General features: G+C 40.8%; 4 protein-coding genes across 4 annotated transcripts in view; 1 reads left to right on the top strand and 3 right to left on the bottom strand.

The window, feature by feature from the left end:
- The window catches only part of LOC115628232 (BMP-binding endothelial regulator protein), a 34,572-nt gene extending 33,088 nt beyond the window's left edge, over positions 1-1,484 (bottom strand). Inside the window, exon 1 of the mRNA XM_030524240.1 lies at positions 117-1,484. The gene's annotated coding sequence lies outside the window, so the exon portion shown is untranslated. The remainder of the gene's footprint in view (positions 1-116) is intronic.
- Positions 1,485-9,779: 8,295 nt separating this feature from the next.
- LOC115633898 (TM2 domain-containing protein CG10795) lies at positions 9,780-10,794 on the bottom strand. The gene is made up of 2 exons (XM_030531402.1): positions 10,353-10,794; positions 9,780-10,281 (listed from the first exon to the last, which is right to left on the bottom strand). The coding sequence occupies exons 1-2, from the start codon at positions 10,607-10,609 to the stop codon at positions 10,005-10,007; spliced, it is 534 nt and encodes a 177-aa protein (XP_030387262.1). The 5' UTR covers positions 10,610-10,794; the 3' UTR covers positions 9,780-10,004.
- Positions 10,795-11,026: 232 nt separating this feature from the next.
- LOC115633655 (selenocysteine-specific elongation factor) lies at positions 11,027-12,676 on the bottom strand. The gene is made up of 2 exons (XM_030531100.1): positions 12,382-12,676; positions 11,027-12,325 (listed from the first exon to the last, which is right to left on the bottom strand). The coding sequence occupies exons 1-2, from the start codon at positions 12,650-12,652 to the stop codon at positions 11,031-11,033; spliced, it is 1,566 nt and encodes a 521-aa protein (XP_030386960.1). The 5' UTR covers positions 12,653-12,676; the 3' UTR covers positions 11,027-11,030.
- Positions 12,677-13,331: 655 nt separating this feature from the next.
- On the top strand, positions 13,332-20,837 carry LOC115623499 (DE-cadherin). The gene is made up of 2 exons (XM_030517880.1): positions 13,332-14,833; positions 16,455-20,837. The coding sequence occupies exons 1-2, from the start codon at positions 14,186-14,188 to the stop codon at positions 20,349-20,351; spliced, it is 4,545 nt and encodes a 1,514-aa protein (XP_030373740.1). The 5' UTR covers positions 13,332-14,185; the 3' UTR covers positions 20,352-20,837.
- Positions 20,838-24,375: the final 3,538 nt, after the last annotated feature.

Here is a 24,375-nt window from a genome sequence, read left to right on the forward strand (position 1 = left end):
TACCCGTATGTACTCGTATGTGTTCATAATAATAATAATAAAACGAAATCGCGTAACAACAATGGCAATGCGTAAAACAGATTAATTGCAAAGGAAAATAAAGATGCAAAGTTTACCAGTAATTACACTTCTCGGCTGGATCTGTCAGTCGGGCTGGGCTGTTGGGCGGGCGGTCTGATCGTTGGGGCGGTACTTTCAGCAATTCAATGCGAAAGCGCACAATTGCAGAGACGCAGAGACAGACGAAGCGGCGACGCCTGTGGCGGCAGCGATGTTGTTGTTGGCAGCGACGAAGGCGGTGGTGTTGGCGGCGGTTTGAAATCGACAGCGGCAGCAGAAACAGAATCGAAAATTAATTATGCTTGACATGTTGCCTGCTTGCCAGCCGGCCGGAGGAGTCGCCTAGTAGTTGTAGAATTCTTCAGTGCTGCTGTTGCTATGTTTCTTGTTGTTGTTGTTGTTGTTGTTGTTGTTATTGTCGATATGAATCGCATTTTCAATTGCTTTGTTCTACTGCTGCTTGTTGTAGCTGTTTGTTGTTGTTGTTGGGCCTGCCTGCCTGCCTGTCTATATATCTGTCTATCTGTCTGTCTGTGTGTCCAGACCGTAGATGTCTCTGCCTGTCTATTTGCGTGAATGTGAACTGTAATTTGTATGTTTTTACACACACACACACGCACTCACACACTGGCTCACCTAGGCACCAACAGACCTACACACGCACACTCACTAAGGCATAATTTATTTAAAGCAAGTCACTCGATCGCGCGCGCGCTTCTTTTATTTCAATTGCAATTTTCGCGCCTCCACTCAACTCCACTCCACTCTTCTCGTTTCGGCTCAGCTCGTCTCGGCTCGCTCGCTTATAAGTATGTATGTATATACTTATGTTTTACAGGCTGTTTACACGCTTTTAAAGGCCGTTAGTTTATATTGTAGAACAGCAGTACAATAATTAATCTAGTATTTATTTACTTTCTACTGCGGCCACGCGCCAAACAACATACACACACTTTCTCACACACTCTCAGAAACAGAGGCGTTGCTTGCTTCCGCAGGATGCTCGAACACAGAAGCTACAGATTACGCATACGCCACGTTGTACAAAGCAAGTTGGACTAAGGGCGCTTGTTAGCGCTGTTATTGTTTTTTGTTATTGTTATTTTTTGTTATAGCTGCTACTGCTGCTGCTGTCTATTTGCATATGAACTAAATTCAATGCAATTTATGTAAATCGTTTTATTTTCCACCAGTGACAACAAAGGCAAATGAAATTGCGCGCCAATTTGTGCTTACAAGTCGCTTTTCCGACAACACAAATCGTAGCGTTGGTACAAAGTGTGTGTATAAGTATCACAACAATTTGTGATTTTTAATTTTGTTGTAGTTGCGAAAACAACATCAACAACAATAATGAAGATGCTGTGAGTTTAATAAAAGCTAAACACAAAACTTGTATTTAAATACGCGCGCGCGATAACAACTTTTTTCACTTTTGATGCTAAAACGCTGTGCCTGATATTGTTGTGTTGTTACTAGTAACTTATATTATAATTAATATTATTACTTTGCGTGTGTTGTAAGTTTTTATGGCATTTAGTTTTCTTTTATTAATACAATGTAGCCGCGATCGACACGACAATGAAAATATTAATGACGACAACCACAACGACGGCAACGACAAAGACAGAGACCAGAATTAACAAAGGCTAAGGAAAAAGGCAAACGAGCGCGCGCGATTTTCCTTAAGTGTGTGTTTTCCAACTGCTGCTTCTGGCAGCCAGCGCTTTTCCACTTATCGAACCGTTCGCCGGCGCGGTTGAACGAGAACTGAACACGAACACGAGCGCTTGCCGACTGTAGCGGTTTTACAAACCGACACGAACTGCCGACCGCGAGTGCTGCTGCGAAGTTGCAGCGCTGCGACTGCGCTGCCGCCACGCACAGCGCTTCAGTGTTGGCGGCAGAGCTGCGTTTTGGTTTTTCTTTTGGGGGCTCGCATGCTGCACACACACAATCAACGGGGTCAAGGGATTTATTGGGTGGTGCTGGTGGTGCTTGTGGTATTTCTTTTTATCTGCTACCCCAAAAGCAAGCTACGCCGCACTTAAAGAGTAGTTTCTCAATCGGCGGCTCTGCAATAATAGTTCTTGTGGCGTCTTATCACCAGGTTAATAGACCCAGAATACTATTTTAGCATGTGAGCGGGCATGTGTGTGTGTGTGTTGCAATGCGCTTCCCTTTGTGGTTGATAAAAGCACTCTTGTAGAACATGCAGACAAAATTGCATCGATTTGGCAAAATATCGTCTTAAATGTGACACTTGTCTGCCTCTCTATACCGAAATTTTGGAAATTGTTATTTCCAATAAAAAGCTTTACAAATAATTTACTTTCAAACATTTCTCACTTTTATGTACTATACAAGTACATACCTTAGAGAAAGTCTAAAAGGCTTTTGTTTAATTTCCGAACAATTATATTCCCTTTTTATTTTGTTCCAGAGCAGGCACTCTGTGTTCGAACATCTCTGCAAATATCATTCCTCTCATAAAATTTTATGATTGTTCGACCCGGGACAGATCTTAAATAAAGAATACAACGAAAAAAATAGTAATAATAATATACTATATGCATCACTAAAACACAAATAAATATTTATATAATAATAAGGTTGAAATCAAGAATGTATGTTACTAGAATAAATAACCAACAAGTATTTTATCCACTTTTTCTTTGCGTTATAATGCTATTAATATTTGGTGTCCTTATTATAAACCAAACTGAAAATTTAAATGTGTATACATTTGTAAATAATATAAGGAATAATATCAGTTACATAAAGTTTCTGTTAAAAAACAAATAAAAAATCCATTTATATCCATAATTTCCAATCCAATCTGTATTTATTGCAACAACTTGGTCCTTCTACGTCTGTTCTAACAATAATTGTTTATGCAAAGCCGCTTTTTAAAATATATCAGTGATCAGTTGGACATACTTGTAGTTAGATCATATGCGTGCACCAATAAACAAACTTCGGTGCAAAGTTTCAGCCGTGGAGTTATTAGCGATTGAAGCAGATAAACGGACAGGTGTTTGTCCTAATGTGCTGATTGTTAATGGATGTGTTTATACCATCAGATCTACTACTACACATCAATCACTCTATTCCCGTATTAAAAACTAAAATAAAACCAACAAATCTGTTTGTGAAAGGTGAATGACAGAAATACTTAAGGAATTTATATACAATAAAGAAGTTTAATTTCTGGCAGACTTACAAACACGTAATATAGACTTTGTTATTAATGATATATTACACTTTCCTTGGTATGCTTCTGCCAACCTGTCTGAAATGCCTGGAGATCGCTGAGGGCAATGCCCAAGCGTTCTCGAATTGCCAGTAAACCGAGCCCATTGCTGCAATCAGAAATTGAATTTATACAGCTGCGCGCATTCCAGAACGAAATGAACACCTTGTTAACAAGTGGCACAATTCCTTCCGAGCACCAGTCCTCCCCTAGTCGCAGATCCCATCGTGCACGGGGCCGTGCATTAAATGGCAGCGAAACGGCTCTGCATATGTTTTGGAACATGCCAATAATGTTATCAATTTCTTGTCACATTCCGCCAATTCCCGGAATTCTCAGTGCAAATGAGTATCTGTTAACAGATACGAGAATTTTAATAAACGTCAAATTTGTTGTTTTTGGTATACGGGTAAGGTATGGGGTTTGCCAAGTGGCAGCTATATGCGAACTTGTCGGAGCCACATATTTGGAATGCGCCTTGTCATCGTGCTGTGTTTTAATTGCAAAGTTTCGAAATGTGCGCAAGTGCCAATATCAATACCTATTGGGGATCGTAGATTCGTAAGAGTTATACTAAACTTTTCGGGACTTAGAAGATTCCCCCTCATTGATTAACTAATTTAAAAAGCGTTATTATTGACAGAAATTTGAATCTGGACTAAGGAATCGCAGCTTGCATTTATAATAGCTTTATGATTATTTTTTCAAAAGAATTCTTTAAATTAAAAGCGAGATCGAGAATTCAAATTGCTACCAGATTGTCGACTCCTTGATTCAATTTAACGTTAAACATTGGTCAATTTAATTACTCTGTTGAGATAAGAATGCAACAACGTCTTAGAACTTAAATTCAAAATGAATGCAAATAATATTATTCAATTCAACAAATCTTAATACAATGACTGTTTGTGTTTTTACTTTTAATCCACATTCCGTATTTTATGGGTTTTTGTATATTTTATAATAAAACAAAAGAAACAATCTTTGTAGAAATTGTTCAACACTCTCCAAACCCAATTATTCAGCTCTAGATGGACTCATTATAAAGTTCTACTCTCACTTTATGAGCAGCTTTAGAAAATATATCAAATTTAGACTGCTTGGGAATATAATGGGCAGTGTAGCTCAGAATAAGCCCTCAGCAATATTTATGATAATTACGAAGATTTCTAAAGAACCTGATATTAACTTGGGATCATTTTCAAAAACAGTAGGCTGTTGATCGTACTAGAACCATTTTTGATTCTTTAATGGCAGATCTTAAACAACATTCCACTTGAATTAATGTTCTTATAAATAATTTATTATAAAATATTATAATATATTATAAAGATCTTGACAATTGATTCCACTCTAGGCTATATAAATAAACGTGTGCATAAATATAGCTACATACTATACTCTTAGCAACCTCGGACCCAGAAGTCCCTATCACCATCGCAGTCCTTTAAAAATGGGCGCATTTTCCACGTTGTTTCGATTAGAATTGAAGATTAGTCTCTGGTAAATGGTTATGATATACGTTTGTTAAGAATTCTGTCGTTTTCGAATTTTTGATAAAATTCCACAGTCGCGTGTAATACTATATTTAAGTTGAGTTCACAAAAAAGATGAAAACAGCAATCGTAATCGAAGCAACCAGAGTAATCGCAATCATAAATTTTTAAGTAATTTCTGTATAAATCGATGGTTGTTGAAATATCAAAACTCTAATTTCCTTTCTCGATGACTGCATTCTCAATAGTGCCGCATTACCTTTCAAACTTGAGCTTTAAAACTTCAAAAAAATAATATGTCAGTCTATTAAAAAACGAATACTACTGTTCCTTTTATGTAGTAAATAAATAAACTACTAATTAGTATTAAGTTTCCTTTCTTTAAAAAGAAACATTAACTGGTCCTCTCTCAGACCTTGGAGAGATTTGTTACTTTGACTTTGTAAGATCCTTGATTCAGAGAGACGTTCTGCCGAACATATCAGCGTATCCAACTTCATACTGAGAATATATACATATATATATATATATATATATATATATATATATATATATATATCTAGGTGCGACATGCATTCCAACAAATCAAATATATTCTTTTATTCAATGGCTGGAGGCGCGAAAATTTGATTATAATATATGAGTAAATAAGAAAACCTCAGAAGGTCTTTTTGTTGGGAAGTCAAAACAGGGTTTTAGGAGTTGGGTTCGCATGCAATAAATCGTAGCGGTTATCGGGTAAGGAGAAATCGTAAAGTTCTAACAACTTATTTTCCAACTAATTACTATTTTTACTAAGTATAATTACAATTACGATTCCGGGGTATTTGTCAATATTTAAATATTCGTATTGTGAATTGGCTTTTGGGGGACGTCTTGGCCGCAGATGGGGATTACACGTTTAGACCATTCATATGGACATTTGGAATCGCATTGTAATTTCAGCTCTGAGTTATTAAGTGTGCATCTAACAAGCAGCAACTGGCACATCCATTAAAACAACAGATTTATAGCATTTACAATACTTATGGGAAACAGCAACTAGCACTTAGGCGCATATTTCAGCACAGATGTTTTGTGGCATTTGTTTTAAAAGCGATAATAACACTTAAGCTTTTAAATCGCTGACTTGTGCGCAATTTAAGCTTCCATACCCAATCATATCGAAACGAATGCGCTCCGGCCTGGGATAATTCATACTCGTATACGTACTTAGCCCCCCCACCAAATCAAATTGGTAAGCATTTGACATTTATTCTCATAGCGAGTCAGAGAGTCGGCTTCGCAGATGAGTTGGAGTTGGAAAATTGTTGTGGGTATGAAATGCCATGGAAATGCTAGCTTCAGTCGACACCAAAGCGGTTGTTGTTGTTGTTATTTTGTTTTTGTACTGGCATAGATGATTTATGCACTCATTGTATGCATAAGCCAGGCGGCCTCATGGAAAATTGCAGTTATCACGATATTTGCCAGCCTGCCAGTTTGTCGGTTGGTTCGTTGGTTCGCTTTTTGCTTGTTACTTGGCTTTTTCGATGGCATTGCGCAGGCGCGAACGCGGCTGCGTTTTTATTACAAACATGAGTACGCCATCGACGGGGTATTACAGCTAAGCTCTGATGTTCGTAACGCACACTTAGAAGAAAGCCTTTCGTGGCACTTATAATTCAAATGGAAATATAATTTAAACTCACAAATCGAATCATCAGCAGTCATGTTTTGCAATTAATAAAATGCTAAGCAACTATATCTGACTCACCTATGGATATCGGAACTATAACTGCATTACAAATTAAAGTAAGAGTATACCATTGTGGGGGGAAGATTGGCCGAAGATTGCGGTCTTCTTGTTTCTTTTCTTTCGGTTTCCCAGGCGCAAGCAACCGTGCGCATTTTGTCACAAGACCTCGCTGACGACGTTGCCATTATTTATGAGCTACCAACGTTGCTTGGCCGGAAAATTTGCAAAGGCCGCAACAGCAGACACATGGGAAAATGACGCAGTATGTGATTTACGCAAAATTAAATAATTGCGCCTAATTATTGGTATTTATATAGCATTCTTTTGCTATCTGCCCGCTCGTTATTGTTGCGCCACAATTGTAAAAATAAATAAACAACTTTATTGCTAATTTAGCTCATACGTCATTGGCAATGAGGGGACGGCGCTTGGGGGCGTGCTTCTTCTCCCGAGCTAGCAATTTTCCACGCTACGCCACTCCACTCCAACGTAATTAGTCGATGAGCTTATAAGCCTCGTACAAATAACAAAAGTAGCCCCTTCCTACTTGCCAGCACGTTCTGGCCCAAAGACACCGAGAGATCGAGACCCGATCTCGCACTGGGGGCTGGAACGGCGATTACGTCCCAGCCCAGACTATAAGTAGGTGGGCCGATTGCGCCGATGCTATTTTAATATTGGCAAATATTTACTGCCAACATTTTTGCAACTCCAAGTATTTGCCCCAGCAATTTGTGCCGTCTGCTCGGTTTATTTTTGGAATGGCGAACCAGGTGAGCCCGAACTCTAAGCCACAGCAAATATAATCAATGTTATGTGTATTTTGAAATAAAAGCTAGCTAGCTACACAATGCAACAGACTTTTCAGGTCCCTAAGAACTGGATATTATTAACGTTCATTTTGATTTGGATTTAGAATTACCTATTTGTCAAACTGTTAGTGTTATATAAGAATTTCGAAAGTAGAGTTCCTTGTTTTACACGACCGATATACATATATTTAACCATCACTCACATTATAGCTAGTTTAATGCTATTTTTGAGGCCTAAACCCATCAATATGTTAATCGAAGATTATGGAAACACAATTTTAAAATTTGTGTTCAGATTCAAACTTTTTTATGCAATAATTTACCTTTTTTTTTCATTAAAACAATTATAAAAAAATTTTCTTTTCTTTTTCTTTTGATTGTAACGATAAGGTTTTTAACAATGTTATCAGTTTCCAGAATCACTCAGCATAGATACAGGTCTATTAAAATTTCAATAATTTTTAGCTTAAATTGATAATCCCATATTTTTTAGCACTTTGTCTTTCCAAATATATGAAGAGTTAGTCTTAAGATCCACTTCATTTTTCTCATTTCATGGATACTTTCGACATATAATTTTTCCAATGCCCTTTTTTTGATGCGCACTATACTTTTCATTCAACTTATAGAATAACACAATTCAACTTAAACTAGTCCCAATGCTTCAGACAAAAAGTTCATCTCAACATATGATTCCTGTTTTGATTGTTCTGATTTGGGAGTAACACTGTCTAACGCACCAGAAATAATATACACTTGCATATTTGCAGTGAAGGGTATAAATATATTTAATAGTTTTTTTGTTTTTATTGTTGAACTTGAATATAGTACATGCTACTAAAATGATATCGATATTGGAATTACTAACTAATGAAAGTACTTCTTCATTGCACCTAATAAAGTGTACAATAAAACATCCCACTCTCCATTAAAAAATAAATAAATATAGTGAAATATATGTTTCAGAATTATTTGATATTTATATTGCATAGTAGCAAGGTATTGGTAACATTGGAGCTTCATGCAATGTCAACTTCAGAGTGTGTCAACAACAGTTTCTTGGCATTTTCGTGAGTTTTCCACGTGCTCCTAAAAAAAAAACCAAACAACCCACAAACAAGCTGCTCAAATTCCTAATGGCTGGCTGGCGACTTACAGAGTTCATTTACTGTCGAATGCCAATGCTGCAAACTGTAAACGACACCGCTGTGGCACTTGCTACAGTGACAACAACAAAAGCTACAACAACAACATCCATAGTGCTGTAGTAGACAAAGATCAAGCGGTTGTTGTTTACACAGGCGGCGAAGCTCTCACACTGTAATTAGGTGTGTGCGGGACAGCAGGGAGATTGGCGACTGGGGCGTTTACATGTTGCCAACGACGACGACGACGACAACGACGGCAACAGCGACGGTGACGGTGACGGCGACGGCGACAGCAGCGACAATAACAACAGAAACAACAATCATGCAAGTGGTAGGCACAAAGGGAACGTATTGTCGTATAGTGGCTAATTGCTCATAACAAAGGAGGGCGTATTGAGTGTGCGAGTGAGTATGAGTTAGGGGCGTGGCACAGTCCGTATTAGCAAGACTAACTAGAAAATCTGCTTAAAACATGAGCATGAACCTTTATTTTTTTTAATTATTGCTGCTTTCTGTCCGTTAACCAGGCGTATACGCATTGTGACAGTGACTGTCAAACTGTTCACAGTTTGAGTTGCACCGCAGCTTCTTCAGCTCGGTACGAGTATTTGAACAAATTTAAGCTGCCACAATTGAGCAGCCAATTAAACCGCATTGGATTACATGTGACCTCAGCATGAGCAATGCAATTAAAATCGAACAACGCATAGCGATGTCGACGAGCAGATGCTGATTATTTCGGAAATACCAATCAGATGAAAGGGCTTAAGTAAAGCAGACACTGTCCCTATTACCCGACCCCCCTCCGAACAAACAACACGTTGATTACTGTCTGAGCATTTTGCAAGTGGCTCAACAACATGAGGTATCGTCGTTGCCGGTCGACTGCGTCACAACTGACCAAAGGCTGGCCATGTCACGATGAACATGTTTGTATGCTCATAGTACAAACATGTCCAATTATTTTGCTTGCTATCGTCTGGCAGACGTTCTGATAGCCGATCACCTGCTGATTTTTGTTCTTTTACTGCCTGGGAGACGAAATTTCTTTATACTTATTATAGACGTATGCGGCTATTTTCTCTTAAAGCTCTCCGAGGCATAAAAATACTTGCAGTTCATTTTTGGATTTTCCCCCAGCCACAGGCCACTTGGCAGGGGGCGTCAGTTTGAAAAAAATTGAGTCATAAAATCAAATGCGAGACCACTGTCTAGAGGCTAGTTAAAATCGTTATTTGTATTGGCAAACAATTTCACTATGTTTATATATCATTTATACAATAAAATTCTTCATATATAGGCGTGTATATAATTAATACTAAACAATGCAACTTAGGCTTAATGAAATCTGCAACAATTCTTTATACTTACATACTACAACTACGATAATAACTAATCTGAGTTAGCAGTCGTTGCTTAGTGTCATAAGCCAAATTTAAAATATAACAATGACTTAACATGATCTACTGTACACCAAACGTTGTGCTTCTTTAACCATCACCAATCGTCGCGTGGCAGTCGATATGTTGTGTTGTCGCTGCGCACAATGTGAATGCCCGCTCCATAGTAAGGTATCACGTAGGCGGACCCATCGGCTGGGCCCACCACCTGCATGGCGATCAGCACCACATCAATAAGCTGCCCGAGAAACATTCCGCCCAGCGTGCAGAACTTGAGCAGCCCAATGCCGGGATAGCCGAGGTAGAAACGGTCCACACCAAACATGCCCAGGAAAACGGACAACAGTAGGGTCGTGTCCAAATGATACCCATTGCTGGTAATTAGGAAACAGTGGGAGTTAGATTAAGCAAGCGTAATATATGCTTTTTGATTGCCTACACTTACGTCCACTTGCAGGGGAGTTCGCGTGTGAAGGTGGAGTTGCCGGTTTCGGTGCAATTAATGTCTTGAGCGGCTATGCACCAGACTCGGGCACGATTCTCTGGGGTGCAGCCACGCAGTTGCTGTGTTTTGGGGTCGATATGGTTCTTGGCAGGATCAGGGCACATGAACTGGCCCATCAGCAGCTTATTGCAGTCGACGATTACTTGATGTGATTCGACCGCATAGAATAATGGCAGGAGCAGCACAGGCCAGAACATTTGTATTGTTTACGTTGTCGTTTGCTTTCGTTGTTTGGTGCGGGGCGGTGAGAAGGCTTTGACACTTTCGTTATAGTTCGTATTGCTTAGGCACGAGTGTTTGGAGCTATTGACGTTGGTTTAGAATATTTATATTGCTTGCATTATATTAATTTCTTATTCGTTTTACTTAATGCGCTAATTTTTAGAATCTCATTATTCACTAGGGCTGCAAAAGCATATCGATTGTTTCGATATTTGAAAACCAAATAGTGCTGCCACACTGTTATAAAAAGATTTGCAGCGGGCCGCGATGGAACAGTGAAATTGAAACGGTCTTTTCAAAAACTACAGCAACAAATGAATTTGTTCATGGAACATTCTTATAGGTTCGCAACATTTATTTCCTACCGTTTAAAACAATAAATGCTTGTGGTATATGTCATTGAAATACCCCTGCTTGTTTATTAAACACATTTTTCTTGCACTGCAGTATAAGACGCACTTCCTTAGCTTGGTCGGACTTGAGCTTGTCCATGGTATCCAAGGCCAGACCGTCACGAAACACAATGCACACCTTTGAAGTCTGACCAAAGGTGCGCTCAATGAATCCCAATTCTCCGGTGGAAAGCTGCACACATTTTCCCACGTACATATCGCGGTTGGACTCCTTCTTGAAGAGATTCTGTACAATTACCTCATTGGCATTAATCACTCGTTGTATGGTGCCTTCTTTCTGCTTCCGTTTGAACACACGCCACTTAGGCAGCTCCTGATGTGCATAATCGCTATTGTGTGTGAGCCAACTAATGGTTCCCCAGAATGCTAGACGGCAACTGCTACTGTGCATATCAACGTCAAGCTTTGAGGCAATCAGTGTGGCGCCCAGTGTCGTCAGCACAGGCGTTTCAAACCGCAATAAGACAAAAATACGATCTGCTTCAGTGCCAGGTGAAAACTCCTCTACGTACTCGTACTCTTTGGTACAATCAAACTGATTCGGAGCACTGGTCCCTTGGTCATCGCGAAATAGTGTTGCGACAGCCATTACAGTTTCGTGACCTACACTGATGTGCAGCTTGCTCTTGGACTTGATGGCGTTTCTGTAGTACCGTATGAACTGCATCTGCACACAAACCGCATGTATAGGCTTTAAGTAGCCCGGTTTTGCTATGATTCCGCGCTCCAACAACTTGGCGTTGAATTGGGTGACGCACAGTCCAATACGATCGCCCATGGCTGCTGCATCGACGGGGCGCTTGAACATTTGTATCGACTTCACTTTACGCTGCTCACCCAGAGCCGGTAGCTTTATTATTTCATTCACCGAAACGCGTCCTTGTAGCAAAGTACCCGTGCAAACGGTGCCGTGACCTTTAATAGAGAAGCAGTGGTCTACGTACATAAGGAGTGGTTTGTCTACCGATCGTTCAGGCAGATAGTAAGCCGTACTGAGTCCATCGCGCAGCTCAGCAATGTGAGTTCCATCTAGCGCAGATACACAATATATCGAAACGTCCTCGCCGAATGCCGTACCTGCCAGCGTTTTACGCAACCGGTTGCACAACTTCTCAAGCTTGGAGGCTCGGTCCTCTACAGGCAAGGAATCTATTTTGTTTATTACTACAATAAGCTTCTTTTGCAGTATTTCGCCAATGACAATGCATTCCGCCGTTTGGGTTTGCATTCCTTTTTGTGCGTCCACCACTAACAGCATAAGATCTATGATCTGTGCGCCTGCAGATTAAAATACTGGTTAAGTATATGTCGGGTCTTGGTTACTTCAAACTCACCTCCAATGATCGTGCGAATTAGACTCGCATGCCCAGGACAGTCAACGAAAGTGAATTGCAATTGTTCCACTTGAGGCATAGCATCTTTGAGCTGTGGTGGTGCTTCAACAACAAGTCCACTGAATCCCAAATCCAATGTTATCCCTCGCTGTTGTGATTGCGGATTTTTATCAAACGCCGCAGTGCTGGGAATGGCACTAAGCGAACGTGCCAGAGTCGTTTTGCCTGAATCGACATGGCCAAGCAAACCAATATTGAAATTCACCAACATGTTAGGGCCATTTACGTTTTTGTTTACTTTTCGTAACACACAAACATTGCTTGGCTTAGGGAAATAGTTATAAATGTTGTCATGTTGCAAGTAGTGTTGATAAATTCGGAAAAGTCGCGGTGAAATTGAAACAGTCGAAAATTATATCTGAACCGTTTTGTTAGAGATGGGCGATTTGGTCTAATTTGTGTTGGTGTAGTTTCCAAATGTGCAATCATAACATTCCAGGAATTCAAGAGCAATTGGGCGATGAGCCAAAAGCTCTATCTTGCGGCTTGAATACAACTTTGTTATTTAAAATAATTGGTAAATATTTCGGCTGAGGCAAGAACAATTTATCAAAATTGCACCTATTTGCTACAATTTACAAAATACATCTGTTTATTTCAGCATCTTACAGATGCAGTACATAATATAAATGTTTAAATATCTTAGGATTGTATAGATTGTCAAATAATCTATGCAATTATTATTCGTTGAAAATACTGGGTTAACTGCCACTTCCGGTGGCTTTAGTTCTAAAAATGGTGCTGACCACTTGTTGACAATGGTCGATAAGACTATCCGTGTATATCGATGATATTCAACGCGATGAAAGGGCAGCTCTAGCGTCGTCGCGCGCTCAGTCTGAGAGAGATTTTGAACTTGTTGGTTGTGTCAGCGGATGTTCGGCGCTCGCGTTCTTCTTGTTTTTGCTGGCGTCAAATACGATCGGTAAAGGAATATCGAGAGCAAAACAAACAAACAAAATATAATTGCAATCAAGCTTAACATAAACCGCAACAACAACTAAATTTTAAAAGAAAATTGTGAAAGAAAATCGAAGTAAAGCAAATAAAGTGCCTTTTCTCTTAACTGCTGTTAGCTTTACGAATACATGAACATCGCCGAGTTGGTAACACACACGAATGCAATACCTTAACACAGAGCCAGACACACAAACCAACCCATACTTGTGCGGGCAAGTAAACATCGCCTGGCCTGTGTGTGTGTGCCACTATTTTTACCTGCTTTCGGAATAAGAGTGCAAAGCAACACGGTAATAAAGTCCAAAGCCATTTTTCCATTTTGAGATAAACTGAACGATATTACACACGGTGGTGCTGGCCAATGCTAAACAATCGGAAATAGCAACGCAACAACTTCTTTTGTTTGTGTAATAATTAAAACGTGTGCACTGTACATTCTGTTTTCGTTTTCAATTTGTTCGATTTTTGTGTGGTTGCCATGAAAATGCAGTCGCTGCTGACGTCTAAACAAACAACAAAGCTTTGGTGGCGTCGACGCCAGCACTAGCAAGAAGGGAACATACGCACGCATACACACAAACATATCCACAAAATTCCAATGAGAACACAACGCCAAAAAGTTTTTACCGGTAACGATCGTGAAATGTAAGAAAAATAAATACTACGGAAATTCTGTGATTGTGATTTCGGCTGCCACCTAAATAACCGTTAAGTGTTCAAAAGTGAAAGAATTGTAATCAAGCCCCTGGCCAATGTACACAGCAGCAGCAAGTAATGCAATAAAATGTCTCCACGCCAGCAAACGCGATTAGAACCTCACAACGACAATAACAATAACAACAAAAATCCAGCCCAACAACAGCCACATCAGCAACACAAACGAAAATGTCGCACCCACACGCTACTCTCCTCAGCCTTCACCTGCCCACTCACAATGCTGCTGGCGCTTATCATTGCCGTACACAGTACACCTCCCCGGTTTGTCCGGGCTTTTACCAATACCCACCGGTCGTTACCGCTGCTGATGGAAGAGAATTTTTCGGGCGATAATCGTAAACCCGCCTTCCGGAACTGCGCCGGCTATGCGCCCTCTGTTAAGGAGGAACAGCCGGAGAACACGTTTGTAATAATGGTCGAAGCGAAGGACCCTGATCCAAATCAGGATATACGCTACAGTCTGTTGCAATCGAAATTCGAACGCCACAAATTTAATATAAATCCCAGCACCGGAGTCATCACCACGGCGCACACCTTTGACCGGGACGAGCCCATACGCGAAAAGTTCGTATTTGTGACGGTGCAGGCGACGGACAATGGTCTGCCGCCCCTGGACGATGTCTGCACATTCAATGTGACCATCGAGGACATCAACGATAATCCCCCCGTGTTCAATAAGGCGCGCTACGACGAGTCCATGTCGGAGAATACTGCGGTTAGTATGGGTTCCAGCATTGCCGGCGGACACAAGCCTGGAGCGGCCAAATACGCGGACCCTGGATTACTGCGGTTTGGCCTGCCCATGGATTGTGTCTCGCCCCAAGAACCAACTACTTCTAATTTTGTTCAGTCAGCCTCATACGTACCTCTACATAGTATGTCCGGTCAGACCGTATTTCCGAGTGATGTCATTTCGGCTGAGCACAATTTAATTGGCTTAATGGCAATTAATAGGCCAGTGCCACAGTCCCCATTGTGTCTAGTTGCTATTCTGACCGTATATTTTTATGTCTGACGCTGGGTTTTGCACCTGCAATTAAGCAAAGTCCCAACTGCTAAGTAAACAATGACAACAAGAGTTTACAGCAACGGCGACACTTAACTTCACAGCTCAGCATTATTTAGCAACTATATACTACATACTTAGGCATCTATGTATATACATATGTACGAGCATATACCTACATTGGTAGTATGTGCTATTTGTTATTTGGTGACAAAATCTTCTCTACTTTTCTGCCCATGCTTGCTACTTTTTATTCGTCTTCGGCTTTGTTGACCAGGCCCGGCATGCCGATGTTAGCCAAGAAACACGTTTTTCTGAAACACAACAAAGACATGGCGTAGGTGGAGGGAAAACAAAAAGCGGAGGCAACTGCCAGTGGCCGTGCTTCGTCTTCTTTTAGCTCTAAGGTCCGCAATCGACTCGTCGACTGTGTCGAGTTCAATGGACGCTTTGTTCGATAAGTCGAATGGTGAAAACCTTGAAACCCATTTGCACCATGTCCAAAGCTAATTCTCACATTTGCATTATGTTTAGAACCTATCGGTCATACCCTAAAACCACAGTGAGCTCAAAAATAGCAGCCAAATCGAAGATCGCACTTGGCCTCAGGCCGTTTTTAGCTTTTATAAATGATACTTTTAAAGAGGGTTGTACAGAAAATTGAAACTTTCAAATATTTTAAACCCCTGCTGCATGCAAAAGTTTTTCTATACCCTAACTCCATTACTAGTCTACAGTTATTATATATTATAAATTTTCAATTATTGGTTTATAAAGAAATGTCTTTCTATGTGCTCTTACAAGCTTGTGAAAAAAATTGTTCCTATTAGTATAGTATATAGTAGTTTAATTTCTTAATGAGCAAATTTCGTATTTCGATTCTTGAAAAGCATTCGATTTACAGTATTCCTATGTCTCTCTACGTAAAGAATAAAGGTAAATAGTTGTCAGACTCTTTGTAGCCAATTTTTCGATTATGGAACGAAAACGTAAACCTAATGAAATCTACTTTTCTATCGGCCTATCCTTTTTACACTTCCCCCTTTACGTCATGTATTACAAGTATGTTGTGTTAGCAAAGCGACTGGCGTATTTAAATGCGCCATTTTAGCATTAAAGGTTTCAGTTCGCGTTGCTATTTCGAAATGGTCACTCGGATGTAAAGTATACGGAAATAATATTACAATGTGTATATTTTTGTTTTGGGAAAATCTACAGGAAAGTTTTAGGATAGTTTGTAGAAGATAGTTATCCTCATGTTGGTTCCTTAGCGAACTTTATTAAAAAATCTCCATTATTTTGTGGTTTTACTTTGATTTTTTACTTGCAGCCCGACGCGGTTGTAATGACAATCAGTGCCAGTGACTTTGACGATCGGAACAACAGCATCATTGAGTACGAGATTCTGAGAGAGCGCGACTATGAGTATTTTAGAATCGAAAAGGAATCAGGAATTATATACCTCAATCACGCGATCGACAAGCGCCCCGGTCAGCAGTATACGATCAATGTTCGAGCCTATAATATCGTGCCAGACCCACCGCAAGATGCGCAAATCGAAGTGCGCATACGTGTTGTAGAGTCTTCAATCAAACCCCCCACATTTGTCGATCCCATTGACGAACCCATTTATTTAAAGGAAGACTTTATGGACTTTTCGAAGCCCATAGCCACACTTCATGCCATATCGAATGTGCCGGATAAGCCAGAGGTTATCTTTGAGCTGATCACAGGCCGCACAGAGCAAACGAATGGCAAAAATACGTTTGTGTTTAATCAAATTGGCAACAAGGTGTCCATTAGCTTGGGCATGCATCTCGATTTCGAAGCCATTACAGACTATACGCTGACCATGAGCGTACGAAACACTTATGATCTTTCCACCGAGCACATGCTGAAGATCAAGGTGGAGGACGTTAATGACAATATACCTTACTTCACGGAGGTAAAATCCGGCACGATATTGGAAAACGAGCCTCCAGGCACTCCCGTCATGCAGGTGCGTGCCTTCGACATGGACGGTACTTCAGCGAACAACATCGTTTCGTTTGAGTTGGCCGACAATCGCGATTACTTCGCCATTGATCCACACACTGGAAACATAACGGCATTAACAACGTTCGATCGGGAGGAGCGGGACTTCTATAATGTAAAGGTCATTGCTAGTGACAACTCACCATCCAGTCTGTTCCACAATGGTGAGCCAAACCGTGGGCAGCAGGTGTTCCGCATTATTATCGGTGATAAGAACGATCATAAGCCGCATTTCCAAAAGAGCGAATATTTGGCCGACAAACTGCTCGAGGACGCGAACACCAATACCGAAGTAATTGAGGTCAAGGCCGAAGATGAGGATAATGCTTCGCAAATACTCTACACAATCGAGAGTGGTAATGTGGGCGACGCATTCAAAATTGGCCTGAAGACGGGCAAAATTACGGTTAACCAGCGCCTCGACTACGAAGCCATTACGGAGTATGTGCTCAAGATTCGTGCCTTTGATGGCATATACGACGACTCCACCACTGTCACAATCAAAATAGCCGATGTCAATGATAATCCACCGGTTTTTAAGGAAAAGTACGCGAAGACAATACAGGAAGAGACCATATTCGAAAATTGCATCCTTAATATAGAGGCTTACGATCCTGATATTAAGGATCGCACTGCCGATCAGCATATAAAATATTCGATTGTTAAGGAAGAGCACAAAAAGTTTCTAACTATTGACAATACCGGATGCTTACGCCTCATTAAGCCGCTCGATCGGGATCAGCCCAACGGACACAAGAGCTGGCAGGTTCTAATATCAGCACACGACGAAGACGGTCATGGTCTTAATCTGGTGGAACCTGTCATTATAACGCTGCAGGACATCAACGATAATGCACCTTTCCTTGTTAACCAAATGCCAGTAATCTGGGAGGAGAATCGCAATCCGGGTCAGGTGGTGCAACTGCAATCGAATGACTACGATGAACCGCAGAACGGTCCCCCATACACGTATGGCATTGACAGCGAGGCATCGCCGGACATTAAGACCAAGTTTAGTATCGACAATGATTATCTCTTTGCCAATGTCCAATTCGATCGGGAGCAGCAGAAGGAGTACTACATACCTATACGCATAAGCGACTCGGGCGTGCCTAAGCAGAGTTCAGTGAGCATTTTGCATCTAATAATTGGCGACCTTAACGACAATGCCATGAGCGAAGGTTCTTCCCGCATCTTCATCTACAATTACAAGGGCGAGGCACCGGACACAGACATTGGACGCGTCTTTGTCGACGATGCTGACGATTGGGATCTGGATGACAAGCAGTTTGAGTGGAAGAGTGGCATACCTCATAGCAACTTCCGCCTGAACCCCAGCACCGGCATGATCACCATGCTAGAAGGCACCAGCGAAGGCGAGTACATATTGGAGTTTACCGTGATCGAGGAGTCCACCTCTATATCACGGCACTCCGTCGATGCCGATGTAACTGTCATTGCTCGCGAGCTGCCAGAGGAGGCTGTAGACAAGAGTGGTAGCATTCGTTTTATCAACATCACTAAAGAGGAATTCATAAGCGTGCCACTCGATGCGCAGGCAGATGATTCGTTCTCTCTGAAAGATCGCTTGCAGCATGCACTCTCCCAGCTCTTTAACACGTCCGTGACAAATGTTGACGTTTTTACGGTGCTGCAGAACGAGAATAATACATTGGACGTGCGCTATTCGGCGCATGGCTCCCCCTACTATGCGCCCGAGAAGCTAAACGGCATGGTGGCCCAGAACCAACAACGTCTAGAGGACGAGCTTGATCTGCAAATGCTGATGATTAATATAGACGAGTGCCTGATCGAGCGCAACAAGTGCGAAAGTTCGTGCACCAATGAGCTCCATAAATCCTCCGTGCCCTACATGATCTACTCGAACACTACATCGTTTGTGGGCGTCAATGCCTTTGTGCAGGCACAATGTGTTTGTGAGGCCCAGGTGCGCAATTATTGCCTGAATGGAGGCACACCCCGAGTGGGCGAGAATGATGCCTGCGACTGCATCGACGGCTTCACTGGCCCCCATTGCGAGCTCGTGTCGGTAGGATTCTATGGTAGTGGCTACGCCTTTTACGAGCCGATCTCGCCATGCGACACAACGCGCATCAGTCTGGATATTGTTCCCCAAACAGATCAGGGTCTCGTTATGTACCTGGGACCGTTGAACTATAACCCCCTGCTGCCACTTTCGGACTACCTGGCACTGGAACTGGAACACGGCTACCCAGTGCTCACTGTGGATTACGGCTCTGGTGGCACACGCGTCGAGCACAAGACAACTCAACTCCAGGCCGGCCGCTCCTATCAACTAGATATCATTCTCCAAAAAACCATCATCGAAATGACTGTGGACAACTGTCGCCTGTCCTCATGCATGAGCTTGGGCGCTATTCAGGGCCCCAACGAGTTCCTCAATGTAAATGCGCCCCTGCAGCTGGGTGGCACACCCATTGATCTCGCACAGCTGGGTCGCCAGCTGAAGTGGGCGCACATTCCCAGCCAGCAGGGTTTCTTTGGCTGCATACGCAATCTGACCGTCAACGAGCACACTTACAATCTGGGAATGCCTTCGGTGTCCCGCAACATAGACTCCGGATGCCAGAGTGCGGTGGCCGTCGCTGTTAGCTTCGGCATCAATCGCAACTTTCTCATTGCGATAATTGCGTGCATCGCCCTGTTGCTGATCATCCTGCTGGCGGTGGTGGTGCAGAAGAAACAGAAGAACGGCTGGCATGAGAAGGACATTGATGACATACGCGAGACGATCATCAACTATGAGGACGAGGGCGGTGGCGAGCGCGACACAGACTATGATTTGAACGTATTGCGCACGCAACCCTTTTATGAAGAGAAACTCTATAAGGATCCGCATGCGCTGCAAGGGGGTCTGCGCGACCCCAATGACATACCTGACATTGGCGACTTTCTGGGCGGCAAGAAGGAGAATTGTGATCGCGATGTCTCCGCCTATACAGTCGACGATGTGCGGCATTATGCCTACGAGGGTGACGGCAATTCCGACGGCAGCTTGTCCAGTCTGGCCTCCTGCACCGACGACGGCGATCTCAACTTTGACTATTTGTCCAATTTCGGACCACGTTTCCGCAAATTGGCGGACATGTACGGCGAAGAGCCCTCCGACACGGACTCCAATGTGGACGACGATCAGGGCTGGCGCATCTGAGGGACTTCCAAAACCAGTAGTAAAAGGCATTAAATCCCAAACACACTCTTACACACAAACACACACGATAGCAATTAGCTTAGTTAGTTTGAGCCGCGCATTTGGTTGTTGTGACTCAATGGAATTCAAAAGACTTTTACACTAAGTTATGGAAAGGCGCCTGAAAAGATGATAGAAAGCCGGCCTAGCCGGACACTTATCGGCGCGTCGTGGGGCGCTCTTAAAGCACTGCAAAGATATAGGGTACATATGTATTAAATTATATTGCAGAGGAGCATTGCAAGGGCATAGTAGGAACACATTTAGCACTTTTTGTTTGTTTTTGTATTAAGCGCAAAACGTGATCTTTACATGAAAGAGAAAACAACAAATTATTTTAGTAAACCAACTGCGAACAAATTGCGACTAAACAGTTTTCTGTATTTGTTGATAAAATATAGATTGAAACACAAATATCATATACTATATATGTATATATAGTAGGTATGACACACAAAATCTTCTTGTTTAAAGAAAATTTAAAAAAAATATATATATATTTATACTATATATATATAAAATGAAAATCAAAATTTTTCAATATTCCTAGCGTGCATTTTATTTGCACATTTCCAATAATATATTAATTTAGTTTTGCTCCCGCAGAGCAACATTTATTTATAATTTTCACATAAGCAGATGAGCTGGGGAAAGCTAACTCCATTAGGGCGGCTAAGATATTCGTTAAAATTTCCGAATTAAAATAATAAACAAGCTCGAATCACTTAATTTATATGCAAAACATTATGCTAAGTGCTTAGATTATCGCTCTGTAAATGTCATATACATAGAATGCGTATACATCAGATCAACCGAATGGTATCGAACGGTTTAGTTAAGCGATGTAATTAATTAAAATAAGCTGAACTCTAACTATATATACATACATACATACATATGTGCATTTTATAAGTCGATCAATAGAAACAACATTAATGAAAAGGTTTAATAAATAAATGCGACATGTATTTTTGTAAGTCTTTTTCATAGTAAGAGTAGTTTTTACATGCCAACGCGACGAAGGATTACAAATATTTATGTTTAAATAAATTTTCAAAACATAAAAGAAACAACAAAACGTGACACAATAATTGTGCGAGAATAAAAAATAATAAAATTTTAATGAAAATTGCTTTTATTACACTGGTCGGCACAATTATTTTGACGAGAAGAAAATCATACATTTTTGTCAATAACTGGTTATTGGTTTAAGATATCAAAGGAAACTTTTTTTCTCAATTCCATATTGGTATTACAAACTTAAAAATAATTCAAAGGATATATTTTTATAAGAACTTTTAAAATTATAAATCAAGGTAATTTTCATGGGTTGGCATAAGTATTTTGACAATGGATATTAACAAAAAAAACAAAGCTTAATACTAAACAAAACATAAGAAATTGATGGTAGATTAATAAAATGTATACCCGCCTTTGGCTTCGATAACTTTTTGAAGACGTCTTGGAACTGAGTCCACTAAATTTTGAAGGACCTCTAATGGTATCTCTTTCCAAAGAGAAGTGACCTCGGAAATAGTTTCTTCTTCGGTTTTATGCAAAGACGCATTTCTTTTACGTTTTACAAGAGACCACACATTCTCAATAACGTTTAAGTCCGGACTTTGTGGTGGCCAATCCAGAGTAGTAACACCAACATCGCTTAAAAATGCTCTTATCATTTTGCTTTTGTGGCATGGGGCGTTATCCTGTTGCAGGATAAATGATTCTCCAATCAGCCTGTCACCGGAAGGGAATGCGTTTTCGTTAAGGGTACTCAAATATTGTTGCTGGTTCATTGAGCCGGTGATGGGAACGAAATCACCTAACCCATTGTACGCAATGCATCCCCAGAACATGACTGAGCCTCCGCCATGGCTCACTTTTTGACATACGGGGATATTTTTTTGTCTTTGAAACTGTGGGAGCCTTACAAAAATCTTTGTTTTTGATGAATTATATTCAAAGGAGCTTTCATCTGTCCATAGAACGCTTCTCCAAAACTCTTTTGGCTTATGCAGATGCTCCTTTGCAAAAGCCAATCTTTTGAGCTTGTTCACCTTTGATATGTAAGGTATGTCCTTCGCTTTGTATGTCTTAAAATCTTCTTCTTTTAGGCGTCGCCGAACAGTACGCTCACTGATTGGAGTCTTGGTCGACTTATTCCATTGATCTGCAGCAGCTTGCGGCTTTAAATGAATATTTTTTTTAAATTCCCGCAATAGGACTCGATCTTCAATGGGTGTTGTTTTGCGGTTAGCACCTGATCTAGGCAAGTTTTTGACGTCATTGTGGGTCTTATATTTGTTAATTTGATAGTGGACTGTTTGCCGCGACAAATTATATTCATTTGCAATGTCTTTTGGTGCTACGCCGGCATTAAACTTCGCCACTATTGAGGCTCTAACAACATAACTTAATTCTGTCTTTTTTACCATTGTATCGATTACTTTTGAATCAAATTTTAATGAAAATAATGTAAAAAGGTCAACAAAAATTGTTACACCAAAGTTATTTTAGTATCACTTGATAAAACGTACGCGAAAACGGCGACAAGGTTTGGTCAAAATACTTATGCCGTGCCTGAATCCGCAGTCAACTCACATTGTCATTTGTAGAAAAAAGGTGTGAAGAGTAATAGACAAAATATTTTGCCTACATATTGTTGTTGCTATGAACTCAATATCCCGTATGAAAATTGTACCGTTATTCCTTGAAACTAAAAGCAACCAGCACCGATAGTCGTGAGTACAGTTCGTCAAAATAATTGTGCCGACCAGTGTATATACTTGTACATAGCCATAAATGTAACCCCACAGAATCTATGTAAGTATTTAGATGAGCACGAAAATGTGTAGCGAGATAAGAAGGTACAGTATTCATATACATATAGACATACGACATACCTTATCTGTTCCGCACGAAAATTAAACATAAATAGGCGTAGAAACTCGTTCGTTCTCGTGATAGGCATCTCATCAGCGCAGGAAACATCGGTTCAAGGTGTGTTGAACTTCTAGTAACAAGGTTTGACCTTTAGATTACAGATCTGAGCACCTTTGCTCTGAACATGTGAGTTTCTATATAATTTTTCCAGATAAGTGGCCATAACTGGTATAGTAAGCTCCGTAAAAAGTCATTAATTCAGAATCAGCATGAAAGATGATGTTTTTTAAAAATCAAAAAGCAGAGTTTGGAGGTTCCCGAGCTAGACATAACCAAGTGTCTACAAGTATATACATATGTATGTGTAGGCAATCTAAGGCAATCCATTCATTAAGCACATACTTGTATGTATGGGACTGCCAGACGCATAACGAATTCTAAACAAATATGGCATGGAACGTCTACAGCGAGCCAGCGGGAGCGATCCAAGAAAGGGGGGCCCACTCACGAATTTTGTAGAGTCAATGACTGACCCGCTACTGTTTCCACGGATCTATGTTGTAGTTTGTGCCGCGTTGGAGGAAAAGCGTCATTATCTTATCAGCTTGTTGGACGAAAACTAGGCCGTCCCTCTGCTGGAATTGTGTGAACAAATCGATTGCGGCACGAGCGTGCCTATGGATTAAAAAGCTCGATGAAAATTGGAGCAGTTCAATGAGTGAGCAGCATAAGAGTGCATACATACATACATACAAGTAGTATATATGTACATACATAAAAATTACAAATGTCCATAAAAATACAAATGTATTCAACTGCGAGTAGGCAGGTGCATGTCAAATGGCTGCATTTCAATTGAATATCGTTCATCTGCATATGTATATACTTATTATATATGTATGTATGTATGTATATGTATGAATTGCAGCTGACTGTTCACTTAATTAAGATTCGCATGGCTGATATACATACATATACATACATACATGCTTGTACAGCGACTGCTGTTCCCCTTGAACTGCCATTAGATGCTCGTTTGCAGCTGCCGTTTTATAAGAAAAAGGCAAACGGCAGCTTTCCGTTTGACTTCCTTTTTAAATTG

Source organism: Scaptodrosophila lebanonensis, unplaced genomic scaffold (genome assembly GCF_003285725.1).
Source record: "Scaptodrosophila lebanonensis strain 11010-0011.00,11010-0021.00 unplaced genomic scaffold, SlebRS2 tig00000001-arrow-pilon, whole genome shotgun sequence".
Taxonomy (NCBI): Eukaryota; Metazoa; Arthropoda; class Insecta; order Diptera; family Drosophilidae; genus Scaptodrosophila; species Scaptodrosophila lebanonensis.

Excerpts from the sequence above, each read along its gene's own strand:
- LOC115633898 (XM_030531402.1), bottom strand. The coding sequence starts at position 10,609 with ATGTTCTGGCCTGTGCTGCTCCTGCCATTATTCTATGCGGTCGAATCA. Across the intron at positions 10,282-10,352 it reads GAACTCCCCTGCAAGTGGAC|CAATGGGTATCATTTGGACA; the intron begins GTAAGTGTAGGC and ends CCTAATTACCAG.
- LOC115633655 (XM_030531100.1), bottom strand. The coding sequence starts at position 12,652 with ATGTTGGTGAATTTCAATATTGGTTTGCTTGGCCATGTCGATTCAGGC. Across the intron at positions 12,326-12,381 it reads AATTCGCACGATCATTGGAG|GCGCACAGATCATAGATCTT; the intron begins GTGAGTTTGAAG and ends TTTAATCTGCAG.
- LOC115623499 (XM_030517880.1), top strand. The coding sequence starts at position 14,186 with ATGTCTCCACGCCAGCAAACGCGATTAGAACCTCACAACGACAATAAC. Across the intron at positions 14,834-16,454 it reads CCATGTCGGAGAATACTGCG|CCCGACGCGGTTGTAATGAC; the intron begins GTTAGTATGGGT and ends TTTTACTTGCAG.